Below are 20,575 nucleotides of genomic sequence, written 5' to 3' on the forward strand. Positions count from 1 at the left end.
CCATCTAAACCACCGCCGCCATGCCCAGCGCCACGGGTCAGAACTGGGAGAAATATCAGAAGAAGTTTGCCGATGATGAACCCGAGGAGAAGAAGATCACTCCCTTGTCCGACGAGGATATCCAGGTGCTAAAGACATACGGCGCCGCTCCATATGCCGCCGCCCTCAAGAAGCTGGAGAAGGAGATCAAGGACCGTCAGACTAGCGTCAACGAGAAGATTGGTGTCAAGGTACAATCAGATCATACTACACATATGCAGCAGCAGCCATACTCATGCCCTCATAGGAGTCAGACACTGGTCTCGCCCCTCCGCATCTCTGGGATATCGCCGCCGATAGACAACGCATGCAAGAAGAGCAACCGCTCCAAGTCGCCCGCTGCACAAAGATCATCCCCGATGAAAAGGATTCAGAGAAGAGCAAATATGTCATCAACGTCAAACAAATAGCAAAGTTTGTCGTCAACCTCGGCGAGCGCGTCTCTCCTACCGATATCGAGGAAGGCATGAGAGTAGGGTGAGTTATATTTGCCCATCAATTCGTCTAGGCATCCCACTAACATGCTACTTACAGTGTCGATCGTAACAAGTACCAAATCATGCTTCCCCTGCCACCCAAGATCGACCCCTCAGTCACCATGATGACAGTCGAAGACAAGCCGGACGTTACCTACGGTGATGTTGGTGGTTGCAAGGAGCAGATTGAGAAGCTTCGCGAAGTCGTCGAAATGCCCCTGCTGTCACCAGAACGCTTCGTCCACCTGGGAATCGACCCTCCCAAGGGTGCCCTTCTCTACGGTCCTCCCGGAACCGGTAAGACTCTTTGCGCCAGAGCTGTCGCCAACCGAACAGACGCCACTTTCATTCGTGTCATTGGTTCTGAGCTGGTGCAAAAGTACGTTGGTGAGGGTGCCCGTATGGTTCGTGAGCTCTTCGAGATGGCCCGCACAAAGAAGGCTTGCATCATCTTCTTCGATGAAATTGATGCTGTTGGTGGTGCCCGTTTCGATGACGGTGCTGGTGGTGACAACGAGGTGCAACGTACTATGCTCGAGCTTATCACTCAGCTCGATGGTTTCGACGCTCGTGGAAACATCAAGGTCATGTTCGCTACCAACCGTCCCTCAACTCTCGATCCCGCTCTTATGCGTCCGGGACGTATTGATCGTAAGATCGAGTTCTCCCTGCCCGACATGGAGGGCCGCGCCAACATTTTGCGCATCCACGCAAAGAGTATGAGTGTCGAGCGCGATATCAGATGGGAGCTCATCTCTCGTTTGTGCCCCAACTCGACCGGTGCCGAGTTGCGTTCTGTCGCTACTGAGGCCGGTATGTTCGCCATCCGTGCCCGCAGAAAGGTCGCTACCGAGAAGGACTTCCTCAGCGCCGTCGAGAAGGTCATTCGTGGCGGTCTCAAGTTCAACTCCACGGCCGCGTACGCTCAGTACAATTAGAGAAGGAACGAGTAATTGTCGATTCTCTTCTTCTTATCACGACCTCCCTCTCATCCGCCATTCCACATCATCATGCCATGGTTGTAATTTTATATTCAGGAATCACTTTTTCGGGAGGCTTCACCCGGCCCGGCGCATTTGACTGGGCCCTTTCATGCATCAGCTGACACGAAGGCGTTCTGGGAGAAAGGGTGTAGTAGAATAACTTATACACCAAATTCAATCATCCAAAACATGACAAGCTTTCAATTGCAGACTAGCCACATATCGGACCAGACTATGGAAGTGTGATTTGGAAGAGTAGTTCAAGTTTCACCGCCGGTGGCACATCTTACCCAAACTTGACCACTCTAACAGAAAGTAGCGACTGCCATTGCTTGGCTACAAAATAATCTGCAGTACCTTCCAACTCTTTATGATTCACGCATAATCCTCGTGCTCTCCACGCTACGCTTCATCCCATCCCAAACACATCTCATCTTCCCTCAGCAACCCCGTCTAGGGGCGTCCGTCGAAGGACATAACACGACTCCGATATAGTCCAGTTCCACTTACGTTCACTACAACATCAAGATGAAGCTCCTCGTCATCGCTGTTCTTGCTGCATCGGCTGTCCTCGCTCTGTCAAATAGCGAGATGCCGCCCTGCTTGGTACCATGAGACATGGACTTCTGTTGCATAGACATCGCTGATCATGTTCATAGTCGGCCTGCATGGCACCCTATCCCGACTCGCATTCAGCGTCGACATGTCTGGCAAACTGGACATCAGCAATATCCGCCTGCATCGATGGTGCATGCAGTGTCTCTGTCTCTTCGACAGGCATCAACACACGCACAAGCATGTTTTTTACGTCTAGCCACAATACTGCATGTCAGCAGATGTCCAGCTTTGGAGCGACCCAACCCCAACCGATGCTGCAGCTACGACCAGGCATCTGCCAGACCAATTCCTATCGCTTCCAATCCTTCTTGGTATCGACCGGTCAGAATGGTATTCAGCAACATTGCTCGCTTGGACTCTTCGAGGAGAACCAGTGCGCTGGTGGTACGAGAGAGGTGCCGCTTGATGCAAACGGTGCTTCGACCGGACAGTGCTGGTTTGTTGGTGGCCAGAGTGTGATGTTGTCATGTGGAGAAGGAGGAGATGCATCCGACAATCAAGGTAAGTGGCCCTCATGTCAGAGTATACGCCTCTACTGACTGAACGTGTAGCGGCACATAGCTATCTGTCTTCCTTCTGCAGTGTTAGCCATACAGCATCTTCGACTCGCTTACAATCATCCACGACGCTCATCGCAGCAGACACAACCACCCTCGCTACCACAATCTTATCGAACTCGACCTCATCAAATCTCACCGCCGGCAACGATCCTGCCACACCTGCCAACACACCATCCCGAGCGACGACAAGCATCGTCGTCATCATCCCCAGTATCGTTTCAGTCAGCGGTCATGGTGTTGAGAAAAAGGTGGCCAAGAAAGGAGGTGCTGCACAATGGGCCTTGGTCGTCGTCGTGTTTGCTAGAAGTCTTATGTATTGAGGATTGACCTTGGCGACTATACTTATGGAACATATTATCGATGAGAGAAATGTATGGTCTATTACTTGGAGATTGGAGAAAGAAACACAAGAGAAGGAGAAAGCACTGAGCTGGACTCAAGTGATACAAAATTGTCAGCATGCATATTTGATAGCTTTACATCAAGTATGATCAACCGACATGTTCCAGTCACTTCGACTCCCAAGCTAGTTCTTTGACTTCAAGAGACAGTTTGAGGGGCTACCATATTAAAGTGACTGATTGCTATCATCGATCGTCACCACTCGATTCTCGGCACGGGACAGCTATAAAAAGAATCTCCACACCACCACCAGTCCTCTTCTTCCTTCATCACGTAGATCGAGGACAATGGTGGCCCGCTCAACGACGAAGGTGTCCCACTGAGTGACAATGGTGTCCCGCTCAGCGACACTGTTCACCGATTCACAGGATTGCAAGTGGAGAGACAAGCGAGAGCACCAGAGAGATACTCAGGTCCGTATACCCTCTCACCCCGTCCATATCTCCTTTGACCCCTTGAGGTGTGATGCTGAAGGCAAGCAGGAAGTAATCGTCGAATTGGGATGTGGAAGGAGAGACTGGTATCAGTGACCTTCACCTTCCAATTCTGTATGATCCCGGCAGAGGGGCTCCCAGCGTTTGCTTCCTGGGTTCTGGTTTCTTGTCGAACAACAGAACGACCTCGTGCGCGGGTGCTCTATTTCGCTCATGATGAAGATTGAGGTTGAGATGGTATCTCAAACTGCAGATAGGATGTCTTTACTATGCCGTTTCTCTGTCGATGTATTCCTGGGCAAGAACGTCATTTGTTGCTGGACAGTTTGTTTCTGAAAGGATTTGCCATAAATGTGCAATTTTTTTCGTGGCTTTGTGTGAGTTTAGTGACGACCACAATGATGTACCTCACTGCTATCAGAAAAAGCATCCCTCGGTTGCGAAAAGAGATGCTTCCCGTCTGTCTCGCGCCTTATTTCAGTTCTACCACTTTCACTATCAGCCATCGCCGATAATTCCTCATATACCATAGAGAACCCCACCTAGTTCTTGGCAAGGATGGAAGTTTATGGCGAGACAGACAGCGAGAGCCTAACTCGGCTGAACCGAGAACATCACAAATTCGACTGGCCGAGTCATTGCCGTAGATCCAGGTCGTGCCAGAAATACATGGATGTGCTAACGAAATGAGAAAAAGAAGCTCGGTGACGATGAGAAGATTGTACAGTTGATCTCCTTTGTGATAAAGTTGTCTGTGAAAGTGACTCCGATACCTATGTGGTCATCGGTCTCCAATAACATGGCACCCTAGAACAAACCCAGTCGTCGCAAGTACTTGAAGGGAGTCAGCAAGGAAGCTCTACTCTCGCTTAGAAGACATCCGACGTGTGCCGTCTCCACGGTGGGTGTATCAGGTGTATGTGCATCAGTTGGTAGACGCTACTCTCCAAACTCTGTTGCGGCCCAAGGTGTCGAAGTTGATGTTGGTCAGGCAAGCACGAGCACAGCTTGCGTAGAGGAAGAGGTGATATGCAGACCTATCTCCTTTCTCTCCATTGCTAGCTTCTAGCTGACATTCACCTTGGCTGCGCCGTCTCAAGATTAGGGTATTGTTGACTGAGCTTCTTTCACGAGTGGACACGGGATCGTAGTAGAGCCAATCCGGACCCCCCAAGGAGATCGTCTAGATTGTATCGTCATGATAATGCTCAAATCCTAGATTTTCATAACTACTCCAGCCCTCTAACTTGATATTGGAGGAAGGGTGATGAAGTCTCCATTCTCAGTGTGTACACCAAGCGTACTCAAGTCACCAGCAAGGCCTTTGACCAACTCCTGGGTACAAACTGTAGAATATCCCAATCTCTCCGTGACTCTAGCTTTGACTTTGGCAATGGCATCCTCATCGTCTTTTTCTGCTTTGAAAAGCCCATAAGGGTCGTTTATGAAGTTTAGGCGAGCACAATTGCTGTCGATGCGGACCGTGAGATCAACTGCATCGCCAAAAGTAAGGGTGACTACCAGAAAGCAGTGTTGACTTAGCTTCAAACTGAAGACTGCAGATCTGACCAGACGAATAAGCTGATGCGCATTGCGATCTTCGATACCCATCCATCGAGGTGATGACTGTCCGCGTTTCATGGGATTGGCAGGGGCAAACGCGAGATATTTGTATGATAATTTTCCTGTAAACTCGGCAGTCCAGTTTGCCTTTTGGCGGTGTATACTGACGCTCAAATCCAGCGCTGACGTATTGGGGTACAGTACTTCGTTTCGAATGCATCGTGACACCCAGAGCAGAGCGACTGGGTTTTGGGGGACGTTTGAGCCTGCACGTTGCTTTAAATGCGCCCGAGGTTCCGTGTACTTTTTGATGTCTTCAAGGGCAAAGTCGTAAACCATGAGGCGAAGCTCTGGTGGGAGAGCCATGAAAGGAAAACGCTCCATGTTTTCGAACTGCTCTAGTCGGGCCATAGTTGAATTTGCGTTGATGATTGAAGAACGTAAGAAGCGTATGGAAGTGGTTTGGAGAAAACTACAAGAGTCGAGACACGGTCGCATGCTTATAGGACGGTGGTGTTGACTCATCTGGGACGTGAAAAGGAGAATCCGAACACCAGTCATAGGTTTCAAGAACGATCGCAAATCAACTCACCATAGGCATTCGGGCGTCTGCTCTGGAAGTGGACACTCGTGACGTTATGATAGAGGTCGGGATGTCGAAAATCGTGATGTTGAAAATGTTGCCCCCGAAAGTTCTGATACCAAGTTTTGGACATTGTTGTAGAAACTTGACGTGATGCCGGAAATAATTAATCGCACAGTGGTGACTCCATCGATAGGTAAAGATACACAGCCTAGAAGCTTGATGATCATTTCTTGGGGCCAACAATTCTCGTCAGTGAGAATACAGATAGCACGTATCCCTTTACTTGGAAAGGAGCAGACGTCCAACAGGCGTGAGCGTAGTCTTGATCGTCGTAGACAAGCAGCCAACAACCTAAGGATGCCATCGCGGATACTGATACAGCGAAAGCAAAGAGCCATCTTCGTTCACTCTGCATAGCGCATCGCTATCGGTGTAGCAAGAAGCATGCAAAGAATGAGGACCAAAGACGTCAAGCAGAGAAAGCGCGTTCTGTTTGTCTGATTGAGATCTCCATACCAAGCCATTCTCAGATAGCCGGATAGAAGAGGCGGATAGAAGAGGCTCTAGTCCTATCCTAATACCATGACTCTTTAGCATCAACGGCTCACCTACAAACAATGGTATGGCGGTACGGGCGAGCGCGGATGAGAGTCCGGTGTTGAGAATGCTTGAAGTCTGGACGAACGTAGTGCTTGACTCGAGGTCCAGTCGCGCCCCGCAACGAGCTGCATCTTTTGCAAAGAAATGCGAGGTCCACAGACGCAGCGACGTTGGAAGAAAGCCACGAACGTTGAAAGATTTGCCGAAAGGAACAGACCCTCTTCTCGCGTGCGAGAAAGTACAACGGTATCATACAAACATCCAATTCTTTTCGTGCAACGGCGAAGAAATCCATTTCTAGAATGTCTTGCTTAGCACCGTCATATTTGCTACTGCCGGTGATGAGCTCCCCAGAGTGTAGATAGATTGAAGTTGTAGATTCGTCTCTGGCGATAGATGAAAAAGATCGGGCCGGGCCTCAGGGGCAGCGCGACGGAAGTGGCAGCCGAAGGCCCAGCGGAGCAGAGATGCCAAATTGCGATGTGGAGTTGCAAAGACTTGATGGAGTAATCCGCGGAGGCGATCAAAAGCAGACAGAGTCGGAGTCAAGGCTGTTGACATGTTGATGGTAGAGTCAGAGTGAGGACCGAACAACATCAAGGCACTCGAGTAGGACGATTAGAGTTACAAGAATGGTAGATCTTGTGAGGCTAAAAAGGGATGATCGCAGAGCAAGTGGTCGAAACGCCAAAGGTAAGAAGCACTGTTGCTCTGCCCGAGCTTCTTGGAAATGAGCACGAGCTGGAAGGAAGGACAGAACAGACAGGTCAATTCGTCTCTTCAATCCCGATGCTCGAGGATTTTTCTCCTGCAGAGTGAACACGTCAAAGACATTAACGAGGAAGGCTCAACGAAGATAAATTGCACAATTGATGAAAATAGGCAGAGCGAGACCGAAACAGCAAAGATGCAGGTACCGGTGCTCTGATAAACCCGGCACCGTTTGGAGCTAGGGAAAGCTAACCCACGACTCGTGGGACGCACCTCACTGTTTCAGAAGACGATAGATGAGAAAGATCCAAATCTGGCTGAAAGCTCAATTGGATCAACAAAGTGGGGAGTTGGCAGGAAGCAGGAAAAGAATAGACGCGGGAGTTTGAGCAGGAGCCTTTGGATGGTTGCACTGCATGTTATAAGGAGGGCCTTGCTTCTTTCTCTATTCTTTTGCTGATAATCGATTCACACAACTACACTCTCTCTTCAATACATCGCTCTTTCTTCAAACGACTTCGATATACTACTACGACACTCTTTAATCTTCTTAACAACACCACCACAAACACCGCCACCATGCAGTTCCGTGCTTACGCTTCCATTGCCATCTTCTTCGCCGGCGCCATGGCCGCCTCTGCCACCTCTTCTGCCTCTGCTGCCGTCTCTACTCCCGTCGACCTTACTGAGGGTGTCCCCACTTGCGGCGTAAGTTCAGACACGGTCCGAGAACCAACACAATTGATCTGAATTCTTTGCAGTTGACCTGCATTCAATCCGCAGTCGCTTCTTCGGGCTGCGAAGCCACCGACCCCATCTGCCTCTGCACAACCGGCTCCAAGGCCTTCCTCGCCGCCGGCACAACCTGTCTTCTCCAGAACTCTGACTGCTCTGCCGAGGACCTCCAGAACATCCAGAACTTGGCCAAGACTCGCTGCGGTACTCTTCTCGCTGCCACTGGCTCTTCCGCTTCCGGTTCTGCTGCCGCTTCGGTTTCTGGCTCCGCTACTGCCAAGGCTGCTGCTGTCTCTGGCTCTGCTACCAGCTCTGCCGCCGCTGTCAGCGCTATCTCGACTGGCGGTGCCATGCAGGTTGGTGCTAGCTTGATGGCTGTCGGTGCTGGTGCCATTGCTTTCATTCTGTAAATGTTGATACAAGAATGAAGTATGCTGGAAGTTGAAGGGGGAGAAACAGCACATGTGCTGCAAGGGGAAGTTTGAAAACTGTACATGGTCTTTTATGATATCCAAGGGGTGGCTTGCATCTTTTTTTTCTGGAGCGGGAATATTTTATTCGAATAACACTTTTTTCTTTTCGTCCTTGAATCTTTCTTATTTGACAACCGAAGTCCACTTTGTGACCCAGGCCGTGAATTCATCGTCTTTGCCGTTCCAGTCGGTCTTGAGGAGTTCGGCTGCTGAACATGCATTGGCGACACAGCTTGCGAGGATGGTATCCACTTGGTCGGCGTCGAGCTCATAGAAGGCATTTGCAAGATCATCGACAGACTCGGGTAATTCCTTGAGCAAGTGCATAAGCTTGTCCAGAGTCAAGATGTTGACCTTCTTCGAAGCGATGTCGGCCGTAAAGGTCTTGAGTCTGCGTTTTGTGATTGCGGCGTAGAGGAACTGTATCTTTTTCAACTTATCGGCGGTGGTTTGTAGGCGCTCTTTCAGGTCTGGACGGTCCTTGGGAAGGCTGTTGGCGGCGGAGAACATGTCGTCGAACTCGTCTTGATCATCTCTTTCGCGATCTTCTTGGTCATCGTCGCTGGTTGAATGTGCATCGTCATCTTCGTCCTCGTCGTCCTCATCCTCGCCATCACCCTCTTCCCACTCTTTCAATTCCTGAATGGCGTCGTTGATGGTGTCCCGCAGCTCCTGGGCCTTCAAGACAGCAAGTCCAGCGATTCCAGTAGTCTCCAATTGGATCAAACCATCACAAGCATCCCACAGCACACCAGTCGAAGCAAGAGTGTCTTTTGAGTGATTCGAAGTGTTTTCTTGAGCAGTGTCCAGGACTTCCTCCAGGAAAGAGACCATCTCGCGCATGACGGCACGGACTTTTGCGACAACTTGGTGGTGCAGGAAGACACCCCAGATGTCTGGACGGCAGAGCTCGACGGCGCTCATCATGGCGGGGAGACAGGTTTGAGTCGCATCGCGGAGGACAGAGGTGACGGCGGTGGGGGTGAAGGGTTTGTTGATGAGGAGAAGAGCGAGCTTTGTCGTGTGTGCCTTGAGCAAGGTGGCACTGTCGCGAAGGACATGCAGAGGGTTCGGCGGGTTGGGTGGAAGTTGGGTGGACGAGTCGGCAGAGGGGTTCGGAGCGAGAGAGGCGAGGAATTGGGCGACCAGAGCACGCTGAGTCTGTGCAAGATGTATGAGTGTCTGTGAGGAGGACATGGCGAGCGAGTGTGTTGATGTGTGAGGAATGCGACAAAGGTGGACAAATTATTTGGAGGGCAAAGTCAAAAGTTTGAAGGCTTCGGGGGAGTTTGCGGCCACCGCCCGACCAACTCGACACGGACAATACCAACATGGACAAGACGTCAAAAATTCGCTCTAAATGTCGCCAACACTTGTCGTCGACGTCGGCGCATGGTCCTTGAAAGCCGGATACGCCTCATCAGATAGCGACAATACCTGCCATGTTGCACCCAACTGTGTTGCCAAATCTCGAGATGGCAAGACTTATGTTGGATCACAGCTGTCGCAATGCACCGACTATGGCGAGATGACCTTTCGCCGCCCGGTACAAAAGGGCTATGTCGTCAACTGGCCTGCCGAAGTCGCCGTCTTGGACAACGAGCTGCAAATCCTACAATGCGACACGGCAGACACAAACTTGATCATCACCGAACAAGCAAATGCTCCTCTCCAGCTCACTCAGAACTTGGACCAGATGGTCTTTGAGCACTTTGACTTCGCCGCTGTATATCGTACTACTGCTCCATCATTGAACGCCTACAACGACACCCGCTCTCTATTCAATGACCCTCCCCTTGCAGACCCATCTGTCATCAACCCGGCAGATGCCCTCCTCGTAATAGACAGCGGCCACAGTCATACAACAATCACCCCTTTGCTGGCAGGTCGGCCCATAAACCCAGCCATCCGCAGACTGGATATAGGCGGCAAACATCTATCCAATTACCTCGCCGAACTCATCTCTCTGCGGCACTTCTCCCTCATCGACGAACCCCACATCGTCTCACAAATCAAAGAAGATGCCTGTTTCCTATCCTCGGACTTCCCCTCAGACTTGGAAGCTGCAAAAGCGAAACATTCATCTATAGTCGTGGATTACGTCTTGCCTGACTACGAGACACATCACCGAGGCTTCACACGTCCCCATGACCCTTCGTATCGAGCCAAGATGGAAAGACTGGGTGTCAAACAGCCAACTGATCCTTTGGCAACTCGAGAGGAAGTCTTCCCCCTAGGCAATGAACGCTTCGTCGTCCCAGAGATTCTCTTTACACCCTCAGATATCGCAATGCCTCAATGTGGTATAGCCGAAACTCTTTTCCAATCGCTGTCCACACTCCCTGAACTCCTCTGGCAGCCCTTCCTAGCCAATATCTTGCTGGTAGGCGGCAACACACTGATACCGGGATTTGTGGAGAGAGTCGAGAAGGGAGTAAGGATGCTCGCTCCCGAGGACATGGTCGTCAGAGTACGAAGGGCGGAGAATCCCATCACGTCTACTTGGCAAGGAGGTTGTCGCATGGCTGCAGATCAAGATCTTATGAAAAATGTCTTGATCACCAGGCAAGAGTATCAAGAGCATGGGCCTAACTGGGTGACGAGGCAGTTCGCTGTGAGAAGGCCTACCAATGGAAAAGACATATGACGATGATAACGACAAATGAACTCATTCCCAAACAACCTCGAAATATATGACTACTGGACGAGCTTTCTAGCTGGACTAGTAGCACCCTCGTCCTCTGGGCTTGAGGAGTTGGTCTACAGAGAAGACTTGGCCTACCAGAGAAAACTATGCGTTTCGGCAGCATGTTTGAAAAATGCCTTTCTGTCCAAAGCTTGGAGCGCGAGGCCCAATCGTCGTGACGATACGAGATAGCACCACGATTCTATGATCACAAAGACGATTACCCCGGCCTTTGCGTTTGTAGTTGATCCATCTCATCGTTCGAAATCTATACCGCTCACCAAGAAGTGATAACAAGACCATATCAAACAACCATGCCTTCGTTCCTTGAACTCCGTCAGCAAATCAAAGGTAAAACTACAAACATTAACATATAATGTAACTACCTCTAACAACACTGTTTACATAGCCCATGCCCACTTCATCTATCCTCAGTTCAATGTCGACCACTTTGCCATTATTCTTGTAGAAGATATCACCCACGTGCCAGACTCTAGGACTTGGAAAGCCATGCTGGTTACTCTGAATCCTGATAGAAGCTCGCACTTCCTGGTCGGTGCTTTTGGTGAATGTGTCCGCGAGGCCATGGTGGTCTTGTTGATCACCACCACTCACATGATGAGAGAGCGTGCATTGGGTTTAGTCACGGCGATATGCTCGAGTGTAATCCTTGATGGACATCTCCTTCACTGATCTTCGGAGTGGACATCATCGCGAACGAACCAAGAGTGAGTCGTCTCGTCGCTTGAGTACCACATCGACCTTCAATCTCACTTCGATCACCCTGTCGACGAATTCCGCGACTGACCCCTATAAGACACGCTGTGGGCTTCCAACCTCTTCCTCTCCACGCGCAACTCCTTTCTCAACAAAACAATTCATCAATCCATAACACGTGACAACACGTGAGTCGAACATACCTACCCCCTTATGCATTGATCTCCTTGTCTAACAAGTACAGCACAAAGCAAGCATGTCAACCCGCACCGCCACCGAGATCAGCAAGATGCTCAAGAACCCCAAACTCGCCGACATCCTCTACAAGATCGAGGCCACTCAGGAACTCCTGGACCTCCAGATGGAGCTCTTCAAGAAACACAAGGCCGCCTTCAAGCGTAAGGCAAAGGAAATTGAGAAAGGTCTCGAGGGTGGTATCAGCGAGGTTGGCACTGTTCTCAAGCAGATGGACAAGTCAATCACCATCCAGAAGGCTATGATCGACTGCATGGAGCAGATGGCCAAGGAAGGAAAGGAGCAGATCCAGCGCATGGAGGAGAGACAGGTGCTCATCGAGGCTTTGGTCCGTTAGATGAAATCCTCACTTGGGCTTCACAGCTTTGGCAGTGGTCAGCCTTTGGATGCAAGTTCGTTCATTTGGACTTTGGCATCACATCAGGGGCCTTTCTTCGAGAGCATTCATGTTTCCTTGGTCCACGGATTGAACACAGGTTTCGAAAAGTGTTAGACGGTTGGTCTCCTCACTTCACAAAGAATTCACCACAAAACAGAATGCCCTCTCTTCTTTCCACGTTGACTCCGTGCTTAGCCAGACCTCTGTTCCATTCATCTTCTTTCCGAATTCACTGTGGTTCTTTTACTCTCCTTTCGTCACCCCTCTCGCTCGCATATGAAGGCTTGAGTGTGAAGGTAAAGACAACTTCTCAGACGCGACTTCTGAGCGGCTATCTATAAAAGCACCTCTGCAGACTGCTCTTCTCGTCCATTAGCACAACAACAACAACGATTATCAGGAGTAGGTAACAATGTGCTGTGGCCGTCCAGCCTTCCGCTCCTTCCACTAATCACATACGCAGTAAGATGTCTACAACCAATGGTTCCTCCAATCAGCCAGAGGATGCCCAGCCCCATTCCATGGATGAACTCAGGCGCCTCGTACACGACATCAATCACGCTAGAAACGTCGTCCAAGACCTCTACAACACCCTCGCTGCTCTTGACCTCAGAATCCGCGGACATCCCGAAGACATACACTTCTATCTGCAAGATGTCATTTCGTGCCAGATGAGCGTTATTCAGCACTTCATCAAGCTCAACGCATGGCGCATCAGGGAGGGACAGATCCTCGTCTCGGTCGGAACACTGACGGCCGACGATCAGAGATACCAGGACGCTCGGTACGAAATCGCGTACATGCGTCACAATGGGAGCGGAATCATGAGGGCTCTAGCCGGTAACGTGGCACTTGACACGAGCCGTCCCAGGTACGACGAAACCTCCGAGGATCAGGAGAACGCTGCTAGAGAGATGGATGCGTTGACCAATGCTTTCTCCGCTCTCTGAGAAGCTACAGAATCCCAGCGAGAAAGCATTTTCTGGCAAACAAGGGCAGCCAGGAGAAGCAGTGGAGAAAGTCGATACGGCGTGGCAAGAGCTTAGATATTAAAACAGGAAGCAGCAAGAGGAAGCAGCCGTATCTACCTTCGCTGTTGCTTTCCAGATATCAATAATCTGCAAAAACAATGGATTGTTCCATTGAGCTCTACTCCCATACCATCTATTTCATCATTCGAGAATAAACATCCTTGAAGCTCTAAACGTATTCAAGGTGACCAACTTCGAAGATCCGATGAACGTGAAGCACTTCAAGATTGATGTGCACCATCAGTATCAGTATCACCACAAACTGAATTGAAAGCAAAAAAACAAAGAAACCCTCACACCACAGGATCGAACACACAACCTACAAAAGGAGAAGGCGCCGACACTACTTCTCCCGATGCAGTATCAGCACAGGCTATTCCCCTCAGGCCATACGTCCTTTGGACTCCGCTTCCTCCTGAGTGGGTGACAGTGAGGAAACTTTCAAACCCTATATAGCTACTCTTTTGGATTCCAAGAGTGAAGGAGGTTTCAACTTAAGATATTGAACTTCACAGTCGCAGATCGAGCAAGAATTTGTTTGTCAACATGCAAGATTTCTTAGACACAGATACGATGTACACTGAGAGCAAGGAGTTTGACTGCTCTCTTTGGAGAATGATTGTTTTGAAAAAGTCTCTTGCAACTGACGGCTACTTCCAAGGACCTTCCTGCTGACTGAGAGTTCATTCCTGTCTCCATCACCACGGCTCTGCACTCACGCCAGAGAAAAGCGCGTTAAGATACGTGTATGACAAGACTCGAATGTTGAAGCAAAAGGGGAAGCTACGATGTACCGTCCTTATGTCCTGCTGTATGAGAGTTCTAACACCAACAACCCAATTCACCAAACATTCCATCTCACCAACCGATACCAAATTATTCATCATGTATGATTTCAATCCCCTGACTCCCGAAGCATCAACACGTATGGCTCAACTCCACGCCGAAGACACCGCCCTGTCCAACCTCGTCCCATTATTCGACAACAACATCGATCAACTTGCAGCAGAACTCGAGAAGCACCAGCAAAACACATCATTCGATATCCACGGAAACACAGATGAGCACCAAGCCAAGACCAACAAACTTTAGGAAACAATGCACAAGATCGGATTGGAAAGAATAGTGCTAGAAACCCAAAGAATCATTATCGAACAGGAAAGGTTGATAATCAGGCATCGATCGGCTGCGAGGTTCAGTCATAATGATGTTCTTGGGCTTGTGCAGGATAGGCATTTATGCTGGTCTATGCAGTTTTCGATTGAGTCGCTTAAGTTGCAGAAGAAGGGTGTTGAGAATATGGCATTGGCAGTAGGATCTTGGGAGAATGCTATTGAGCATGGGAGGCATGCTCTTGGTTGCTATCAGAGTCTTGAGGAGGTGTATCCTATGTTACTTCAGAGTGATCAGCAATGCCTTGATCGTTTGAAGGATCAACTGCGAAGGATGCGAAAGACGCTGGAGTCATACAAATCATTGTCCTACGATTTAGTCGTGTAAAAGTGCTCACATCCAACGCCTTCCTACTCTCTCTTCATTTCCATCAATGACTCGACAATATCACTCTACCTATTCACAAACACTACATCCCCCAACCCCCTCAACTTTCTAACCGCCTCTTGCTGTCCCATCCCCGTATCCGTACACACCTCATCCAAACAATGACACCCATCCAAATACCTAGCCAAATACTGATCAGCAAGACTCCTCCCCTTGCCCAACTCCTCCACCCCAGGCATCTTGCCCTCTTCTCCTTTTCCCTTACCCTCCTCTTCTTGCACCTCGAATTCATTCTTCGCTCTCACAACCACACCTCCAAATCCTCCATCTAGTGCAGGTTCATCTTGCAAAGCAACAGGCGTGCGCCATCCACTACTCATCGCAGCCTTCCTCCAAGTCTTTTCCGCTTCACGTTTATTACGCAATGCTTCTTCCGCCACTGCGGCATCTGCAGCCGTATCCGCCGCTCGCAGCGCGATAGCATATCTATGGCTTCTATACAGAAACCCCTTTATGATGCCGAAAGTGATGAAGCGGCGAACATCGATATAGGCGAGTGAAGATGCGTGAGCGAGACACCAGTCGCGTAGAGGTAAACCTTGACGTAGAGAAGAATAAAGGTGAAGGACTGTAGCTCTTGAAGGTGGTTGTGGGGATGTAGGGCCTGAAGTGGAAGGGTTGAGGTTACTGCTTTTGTGGTATTTGGAGGCTGCGAAGCTGGAGGAGAGGTTGGCGAATGAGGAAGATTGGTTGGATGTGTTGGTGGTGTTTTGGTGTTGGTTTTGGTTTGTGGCAGAGGAGGAGGAGCCAATGATGCTGTTTTTAAAGGGCGAGTGGGGGGTTACGATGTAGCGCCTGCATTCATCTTGCATTTTTGTATCTTCGACGAAGACGCCGATTTCAGCTGTTGCGGCGTAGATGGCGCCGAAGTGGAAAGTGTTTAGCATGAGGATACACCCGTAATAGAGTAGATGTGCTAGTGCTCTTCTGGTCAGTGTGAGGTCTGTGTCGGCGAGGACGGCGATTTTCTGGACAGAGTTTATGCCGTCGATGAAGGGTATGATGCGTTGCACTGTCAGGTCCCAGGTGTTTGTCTGAAGACTGCTGAAGCGGACAGTGCTCAGTGGGACGTGATAGATCTGTATTGGAGGCGGCGGCGACCTCGTAGGGAACAACTTCAGGTTCAACGTGTTTGAATCGTCTGCATCTCGTCATTAGTATCGTCCTCTTTTTTCCGTAAACAGAGACACCAAAACTCACCGATCGGAATCATGCACTCGCAATAACAATTCAAATCCTCCAACACCATTTCACAAATCGCAAATACCCTGTTGCCACCTCCATACCCCCTCTCTCCAGCCTTCACCCACCCTTCCCTGCGTTCCTCTTTACTCAACCACCCAGCCTGCTCTTCCAAATTCCTCATCAATCTAGCAAGCTTACTAACCACGCTAGCATAAGCACCCCATTCTGCCTTTTCGTCCACCACAAGACAGAAATTGAAGATGAAATCGGAGCGCGGGTAGAGAACTGGATTGTGGATGCAGACTGGAAAGCCAATGATACGGTGGTGTGAGGCGAGCAGACTCAGAGGGCGATCGCAGAATTCGCGGCGGGGGATGATGTGATTGGATATGCTAGGGAAGTGGAAGAGTGGTTGTTGGGTCGTGTTCGAGAGGGGGATTACGCTGCCTTCGGGGACTTGGTGGAGGACTGTTGGGCCTGTGGAGAAAATCAATATTGGAATTCAGCAATTGTCGTCAAGGGTGGTGATATGAAACTAAAGCATAAACGAGTTGCTCTGCAAGTAATTAGAGGCACTACCGACTCAGTCGCCGATGATGTACATCGTTTTGATATCGCGATATCGCAGCACGAATACTCAGCGACGCTTCCCGGAGGAGAATATGGCGAGCGAACTATCGAGAAATGCAGATCGGGGTAGAGCCATCAACGAACAAAACGAAAGAGAAAAAGGCAGAAAAGACTCCGAGATTGATCAGAGAATGGCACAGATTCACATACCTTTCTCTTCGTGAAACCTCGCATAGAAGATCGCTTTCAACATCGTGCCCGACATGGCGTTATGAAACGCCCTTGCTGCACAAAGCAGCTCCTGATCTGATTAAGAGCTTAGTCTCCAGATGTTGAAGTTTTGAATCAATCTTGTATTTGGACACTGGAGGCTGTTCGAAGCGGGTTGGTATGATTTGCTATAGGGTGTTGAGCAGCGGTGCTTGCGGAAACGATAAGCTGGCCTGTATGACGATTGACGTCAGAGTTGTAGCCCTGTCACTTCAAGGGTAGTATTAAGGGTGTTTTTGGTGATTTTCAATAGGCAGAAGACACGCAAAGGCGGAGGATGGATGCTTGAGACGTGATGTCGTGGTTTTGAAGATGTGAGTTTATCAAGTCCAGGGTGGCTCAACCAGCAAAACGTTCTGATTTGCGATTGACCAATCACAGCACAGCATCAGCCAGCACCGTAATCCACATATCATAGACATCAACACAACACTCTGTGGGAACACTCAATACACAGACAAAAGAAAATGAAATAGATTTGAAAAAAAAGTAAAACGGGCTAAATGTACATTTTTGAGAGGTGAACACTAACAACCCGGATCGGCATCTCACACTCCATCGTTTCGTCTTGACGCGGTGATAATCCTCCGAGCCAGAAAGAATTTGGCCCCCCAAATCTTCTATCGTATAGACTTAAACAAACAAAAGGGGGCCTTTTTTCGGAAGAGTCTCCTCTCTCATCTAGATAAGAAAAACATTAAACACAGAATTGTGACTGTCCTTACGACAGCATTCTGGTCATGTCGTTGCGGATTCTCGAGTAGTCGAGCAGACCCTCGATCTGGCCAACAGCGGAGATGGCAATGTCGCGGTCCCAGAGCTTGCGCTTGGCGAACTCCATGACGTCCTTGGCGGTGATCTGGGAAACAACACGCTCAACCTCCTCGGGGGCGAGACGGCGACCGGTGGTGATGATCTGGCGACCAATGTCCTCGGCGACGGCGGTGGTGCCGTCGAGCGAGAGAAGGATCGAAGCCTTGAGCTGGGCCTTGGCGCGCTCGACCTCGGACTCGGAGACCTGGAATGACAGGCGCGACCACTCGCGGAGGGTGAAGTGGACGAGATCGTCGATGCGGGTGACGTTGTCGGTAACGAGGTAGATACCCCAGAGACTGGCTGATGTTAGCAGGGTGGCAAATGGGGGAGAGATTTGAGATGATCTTACCCGGTGTCGCTGTAGCTGGTGGAGAAGCTCATGAAGCTGTTGGCGAGCTTGTTCTCGTGGATGAAGGTGCTGAGCTTGCTGCCGAGGTAGGGCGAGTTGCCCATGGCGCGGTCCCAGTTACCGACAATGGCCTGAGTGACCAGGGCGGTGAAGTAGTCGTCGTCCTTCCAGCTAACACCCTCAACGGCGATGGCGATGTTGGCGGTGGGGATGGTGTCGTCACGGATACGGACCTCAGAACCAACAAAGTCGGGCTTCTCCTTCTGGGCGTTGGCAATGGCCTGGGCGGTCGAAGTTGGGGGGGCCATGGGGATGTTGCTGAAGTACTTCTCGGCGAGCTGGACGAGCTCCTGGTGAGGAACACCACCAGAGCCGACGAGGACCATGCGGTCAGCGGTGTAGTTGGTCTTGATGTAGTTGGTCAGGTCATCGCGGCTGATGGACTGGATGTTCTCCTTGGGGCCGAGGATGGTGCGACCAAGGGGCTGGTTCATGAAGGCGGTGGCGTGCAAGTGGTCGAAGACAACCTCCTCGAGCTGCTTGTCAACCTCCTCCTGCTCGCGAAGAATGACGTCGCGCTCGCGCTCAATGGCCTGGGTCTCGAGCTTTGAGTTTTGGAGAATGTCGGAAAGGATGTCGACGGTGTTGGGGACGTCCGAGTTGAATGACTTGGCGTAGTAGACGGTGTTCTCACGCTGATGATTGTGTTAGAATGCGGCGAATTGCAGAAAACAGATTCCAAGTCTCACCGAAGTGTAGGCGTTGAGGTGGCCACCCATGTTCTCAATCTCGAGCTCGAGCTGGCTCTGGCTGCGCTTCTGGGTTCCCTGCGACGTCTCTTAGATTGTGCCCTTGCATTGATGTAATTGTCGAGTTCTGTGTACCTTGAAGGCAAGGTGCTCGAGGAAGTGAGCAGTGCCGTTTGTTCTGTCGGTCTCGGCGCGGGAGCCGGCATCGATCCATACACCGACGGTCGAGGTCTGGGCGTAGGGAGAGTGCTCGGTGGCGATGGTGAAGCCGTTGCTGAGGGTGGTGCTCTCAGTCTTGGAGCCGTGGCTGACGGGGGTAGCGAGACCGCGGAAACGCGACAGCGAGCCGGCCTTGATGGCGTTGATGGCGGAGCGGCTGCGCGTGGCGTGCTGCATGTTCAATGCGAGCCGACGAGAAGCCATTGTCGAGGCCATTGTTGGCGACGGGGTATATGGGCGGAGATGGGGGGGAGAGGGTGGTGGAAATGGCAGCTGGCGCTGGTTGCTGGTATCGAAGACGTCGGACTGTCGTTGGCCTCTTTTCTGATGGAAGGAACAAGCCGCCCGCCAATGGTCAGCACGCCAAGAAGCGATCGATCCGTAGGCGTGAGAACAGCAGTCGAAGATCTGAGGCTGGCTGGTTCGCAGCTTCCACTTTCTTCCGTGCTCGGCGACGCTTTCCCGAGGTTGATGTAGCCGACCAATCACATACTCCGCGTTTCCAACATCTTGAATCAATACTCGAGACGCAGTTGCATACCGACTGTCTGTTCAACCACACATACACAATGGCCACCTCATTCCGCCCCGCTCTGCTTTCGCGCCAGCTGCTGGCCCAGCGCCAGTCCATGGCTCTGCGCTCCTTCCACGCCTCTCCCACCCGCGCAATTCTGCCTCCCTTGCCCCAGGTCATCAAGGGCACCGGTGCGTGACGAACCACTCTCTCGGACCTATACTGGACTAATCCAATTCACAGTCAACGATGCCGCTACTGTTCCTGACGCCTCGTACGCACACGGCAGCTACCACTGGAGCTTCGAGCGCCTCATCTCAGCCGGCCTGATTCCTCTGACCATTGCTCCCTTCGCCGCTGGCTCGCTCAACCCCGTCATGGACGGCCTCTTCATTTCCACCATCCTCATCCACTCGCACATTGGTTTCCAGTCATGCATCATCGACTACTTCCCCACCAAGCGTGTGCCCAAGACCCGCAAGTTCTCCATGTGGGCTCTCAACGCCGCCACCATCCTCGCCGGCATTGGCTTCTACGAGTTCGAGACAAACGATGTCGGTCTCACCGAGGGCGTCAAGAGAATCTGGCAAGCCAAGAAGGCCGATCTGTAAACAAAAAAAATACCCCTCTGGATCTTTTCTTCCTTTTCTCGAAATAGCACCTTGGGCTCCGGAGTTGTGTAGATAACACCCTTTTCTTCTTTCCCACCAGTATGATTCTATATGTTCACACACCCATTCCTCGTTCATGTCCCGCGATTGCGCGTCTTCTCCCCATTCTTAACTCAAGCACCGGAGTATGATTGTAAAAATGCACAATGCTATTCAAGTCCATGGATCTGACCAGTGAAAGGCGGCTCCGCTTGGAACCTCGTTGGTATAAATACTGCTTCTGCCGTAATCCTTCCTCTGTCAATCCTCCGCCTTATCACCTCGCTCATAGGGACACTCACCAAACAAGATCCACATCGAGCGCCGCACCGGCCATTTCCAGAACAACGACGATGGAGTATTGATCCACGCACCGAACAACGACGATGGCGTCAATGTACCTCCATCTCTACAAGCTTCATCTCTGCTACGAGCTTCCACACAG

General features: G+C 50.7%; 11 protein-coding genes across 11 annotated transcripts; 7 read left to right on the forward strand and 4 right to left on the reverse strand.

Moving 5' to 3' along the window:
- Positions 1 to 20: 20 nt before the first annotated feature.
- On the forward strand, positions 21 to 1,453 carry M438DRAFT_264911 (26S proteasome subunit P45; the record flags this gene model as incomplete). The annotated part of the gene is made up of 3 exons (XM_029899977.1): positions 21 to 230; positions 287 to 516; positions 574 to 1,453. The coding sequence occupies 3 exons, from the start codon at positions 21 to 23 to the stop codon at positions 1,451 to 1,453; spliced, it is 1,320 nt and encodes a 439-aa protein (XP_029764701.1).
- Positions 1,454 to 1,675: 222 nt separating this feature from the next.
- Positions 1,676 to 3,363, forward strand: M438DRAFT_85875 (uncharacterized protein). The gene is made up of 3 exons (XM_029910363.1): positions 1,676 to 2,104; positions 2,158 to 2,617; positions 2,668 to 3,363. Exons 1-3 carry the CDS (start codon positions 2,027 to 2,029, stop codon positions 2,994 to 2,996), a joined length of 867 nt encoding a protein of 288 aa, XP_029764702.1. The 5' UTR covers positions 1,676 to 2,026; the 3' UTR covers positions 2,997 to 3,363.
- Positions 3,364 to 4,754: 1,391 nt separating this feature from the next.
- Positions 4,755 to 5,486, reverse strand: M438DRAFT_331422 (uncharacterized protein; the record flags this gene model as incomplete). The annotated part of the gene is made up of 1 exon (XM_029903406.1): positions 4,755 to 5,486. One exon carries the CDS (start codon positions 5,484 to 5,486, stop codon positions 4,755 to 4,757), a length of 732 nt encoding a protein of 243 aa, XP_029764703.1.
- A 1,895-nt stretch (positions 5,487 to 7,381) lies between these two features.
- Positions 7,382 to 8,117, forward strand: M438DRAFT_361844 (uncharacterized protein; the record flags this gene model as incomplete). Its single annotated transcript, XM_029907536.1, has 2 exons — positions 7,382 to 7,680; positions 7,734 to 8,117. Exons 1-2 carry the CDS (start codon positions 7,552 to 7,554, stop codon positions 8,115 to 8,117), a joined length of 513 nt encoding a protein of 170 aa, XP_029764704.1. The 5' UTR covers positions 7,382 to 7,551.
- A 186-nt stretch (positions 8,118 to 8,303) lies between these two features.
- On the reverse strand, positions 8,304 to 9,377 carry M438DRAFT_264744 (uncharacterized protein; the record flags this gene model as incomplete). Its single annotated transcript, XM_029899967.1, has 1 exon — positions 8,304 to 9,377. The coding sequence occupies one exon, from the start codon at positions 9,375 to 9,377 to the stop codon at positions 8,304 to 8,306; it is 1,074 nt and encodes a 357-aa protein (XP_029764705.1).
- Positions 9,378 to 9,440: 63 nt separating this feature from the next.
- Positions 9,441 to 11,286, forward strand: M438DRAFT_85956 (actin-related protein-like protein 6). The gene is made up of 2 exons (XM_029910365.1): positions 9,441 to 11,217; positions 11,276 to 11,286. The coding sequence occupies exon 1, from the start codon at positions 9,541 to 9,543 to the stop codon at positions 10,825 to 10,827; it is 1,287 nt and encodes a 428-aa protein (XP_029764706.1). The 5' UTR covers positions 9,441 to 9,540; the 3' UTR covers positions 10,828 to 11,217; positions 11,276 to 11,286.
- Positions 11,005 to 11,668, forward strand: M438DRAFT_85911 (uncharacterized protein). The gene is made up of 2 exons (XM_029910364.1): positions 11,005 to 11,217; positions 11,276 to 11,668. The coding sequence occupies exons 1-2, from the start codon at positions 11,181 to 11,183 to the stop codon at positions 11,557 to 11,559; spliced, it is 321 nt and encodes a 106-aa protein (XP_029764707.1). The 5' UTR covers positions 11,005 to 11,180; the 3' UTR covers positions 11,560 to 11,668.
- A 733-nt stretch (positions 11,669 to 12,401) lies between these two features.
- Positions 12,402 to 13,234, forward strand: M438DRAFT_85976 (uncharacterized protein). The gene is made up of 2 exons (XM_029910366.1): positions 12,402 to 12,623; positions 12,681 to 13,234. The coding sequence occupies exon 2, from the start codon at positions 12,685 to 12,687 to the stop codon at positions 13,165 to 13,167; it is 483 nt and encodes a 160-aa protein (XP_029764708.1). The 5' UTR covers positions 12,402 to 12,623; positions 12,681 to 12,684; the 3' UTR covers positions 13,168 to 13,234.
- Positions 13,235 to 14,704: 1,470 nt separating this feature from the next.
- Positions 14,705 to 17,126, reverse strand: M438DRAFT_288871 (nitrogen permease regulator 2). The gene is made up of 3 exons (XM_029901668.1): positions 16,774 to 17,126; positions 16,009 to 16,470; positions 14,705 to 15,949 (listed from the first exon to the last, which is right to left on the reverse strand). The coding sequence occupies exons 1-3, from the start codon at positions 16,826 to 16,828 to the stop codon at positions 14,814 to 14,816; spliced, it is 1,653 nt and encodes a 550-aa protein (XP_029764709.1). The 5' UTR covers positions 16,829 to 17,126; the 3' UTR covers positions 14,705 to 14,813.
- Positions 17,127 to 17,310: 184 nt separating this feature from the next.
- On the reverse strand, positions 17,311 to 19,214 carry M438DRAFT_342106 (uncharacterized protein). Its single transcript, XM_029904668.1, has 4 exons — positions 18,883 to 19,214; positions 18,748 to 18,825; positions 17,999 to 18,693; positions 17,311 to 17,945 (listed from the first exon to the last, which is right to left on the reverse strand). Exons 1-4 carry the CDS (start codon positions 19,180 to 19,182, stop codon positions 17,555 to 17,557), a joined length of 1,464 nt encoding a protein of 487 aa, XP_029764710.1. The 5' UTR covers positions 19,183 to 19,214; the 3' UTR covers positions 17,311 to 17,554.
- Positions 19,215 to 19,535: 321 nt separating this feature from the next.
- M438DRAFT_371437 (uncharacterized protein) lies at positions 19,536 to 20,091 on the forward strand (the record flags this gene model as incomplete). The annotated part of the gene is made up of 2 exons (XM_029908260.1): positions 19,536 to 19,671; positions 19,724 to 20,091. 2 exons carry the CDS (start codon positions 19,536 to 19,538, stop codon positions 20,089 to 20,091), a joined length of 504 nt encoding a protein of 167 aa, XP_029764711.1.
- Positions 20,092 to 20,575: the final 484 nt, after the last annotated feature.

Source organism: Aureobasidium pullulans (assembly GCF_000721785.1).
Source record: "Aureobasidium pullulans EXF-150 unplaced genomic scaffold scaffold_2, whole genome shotgun sequence".
Lineage (NCBI taxonomy): Eukaryota > Fungi > Ascomycota > Dothideomycetes > Dothideales > Saccotheciaceae > Aureobasidium > Aureobasidium pullulans.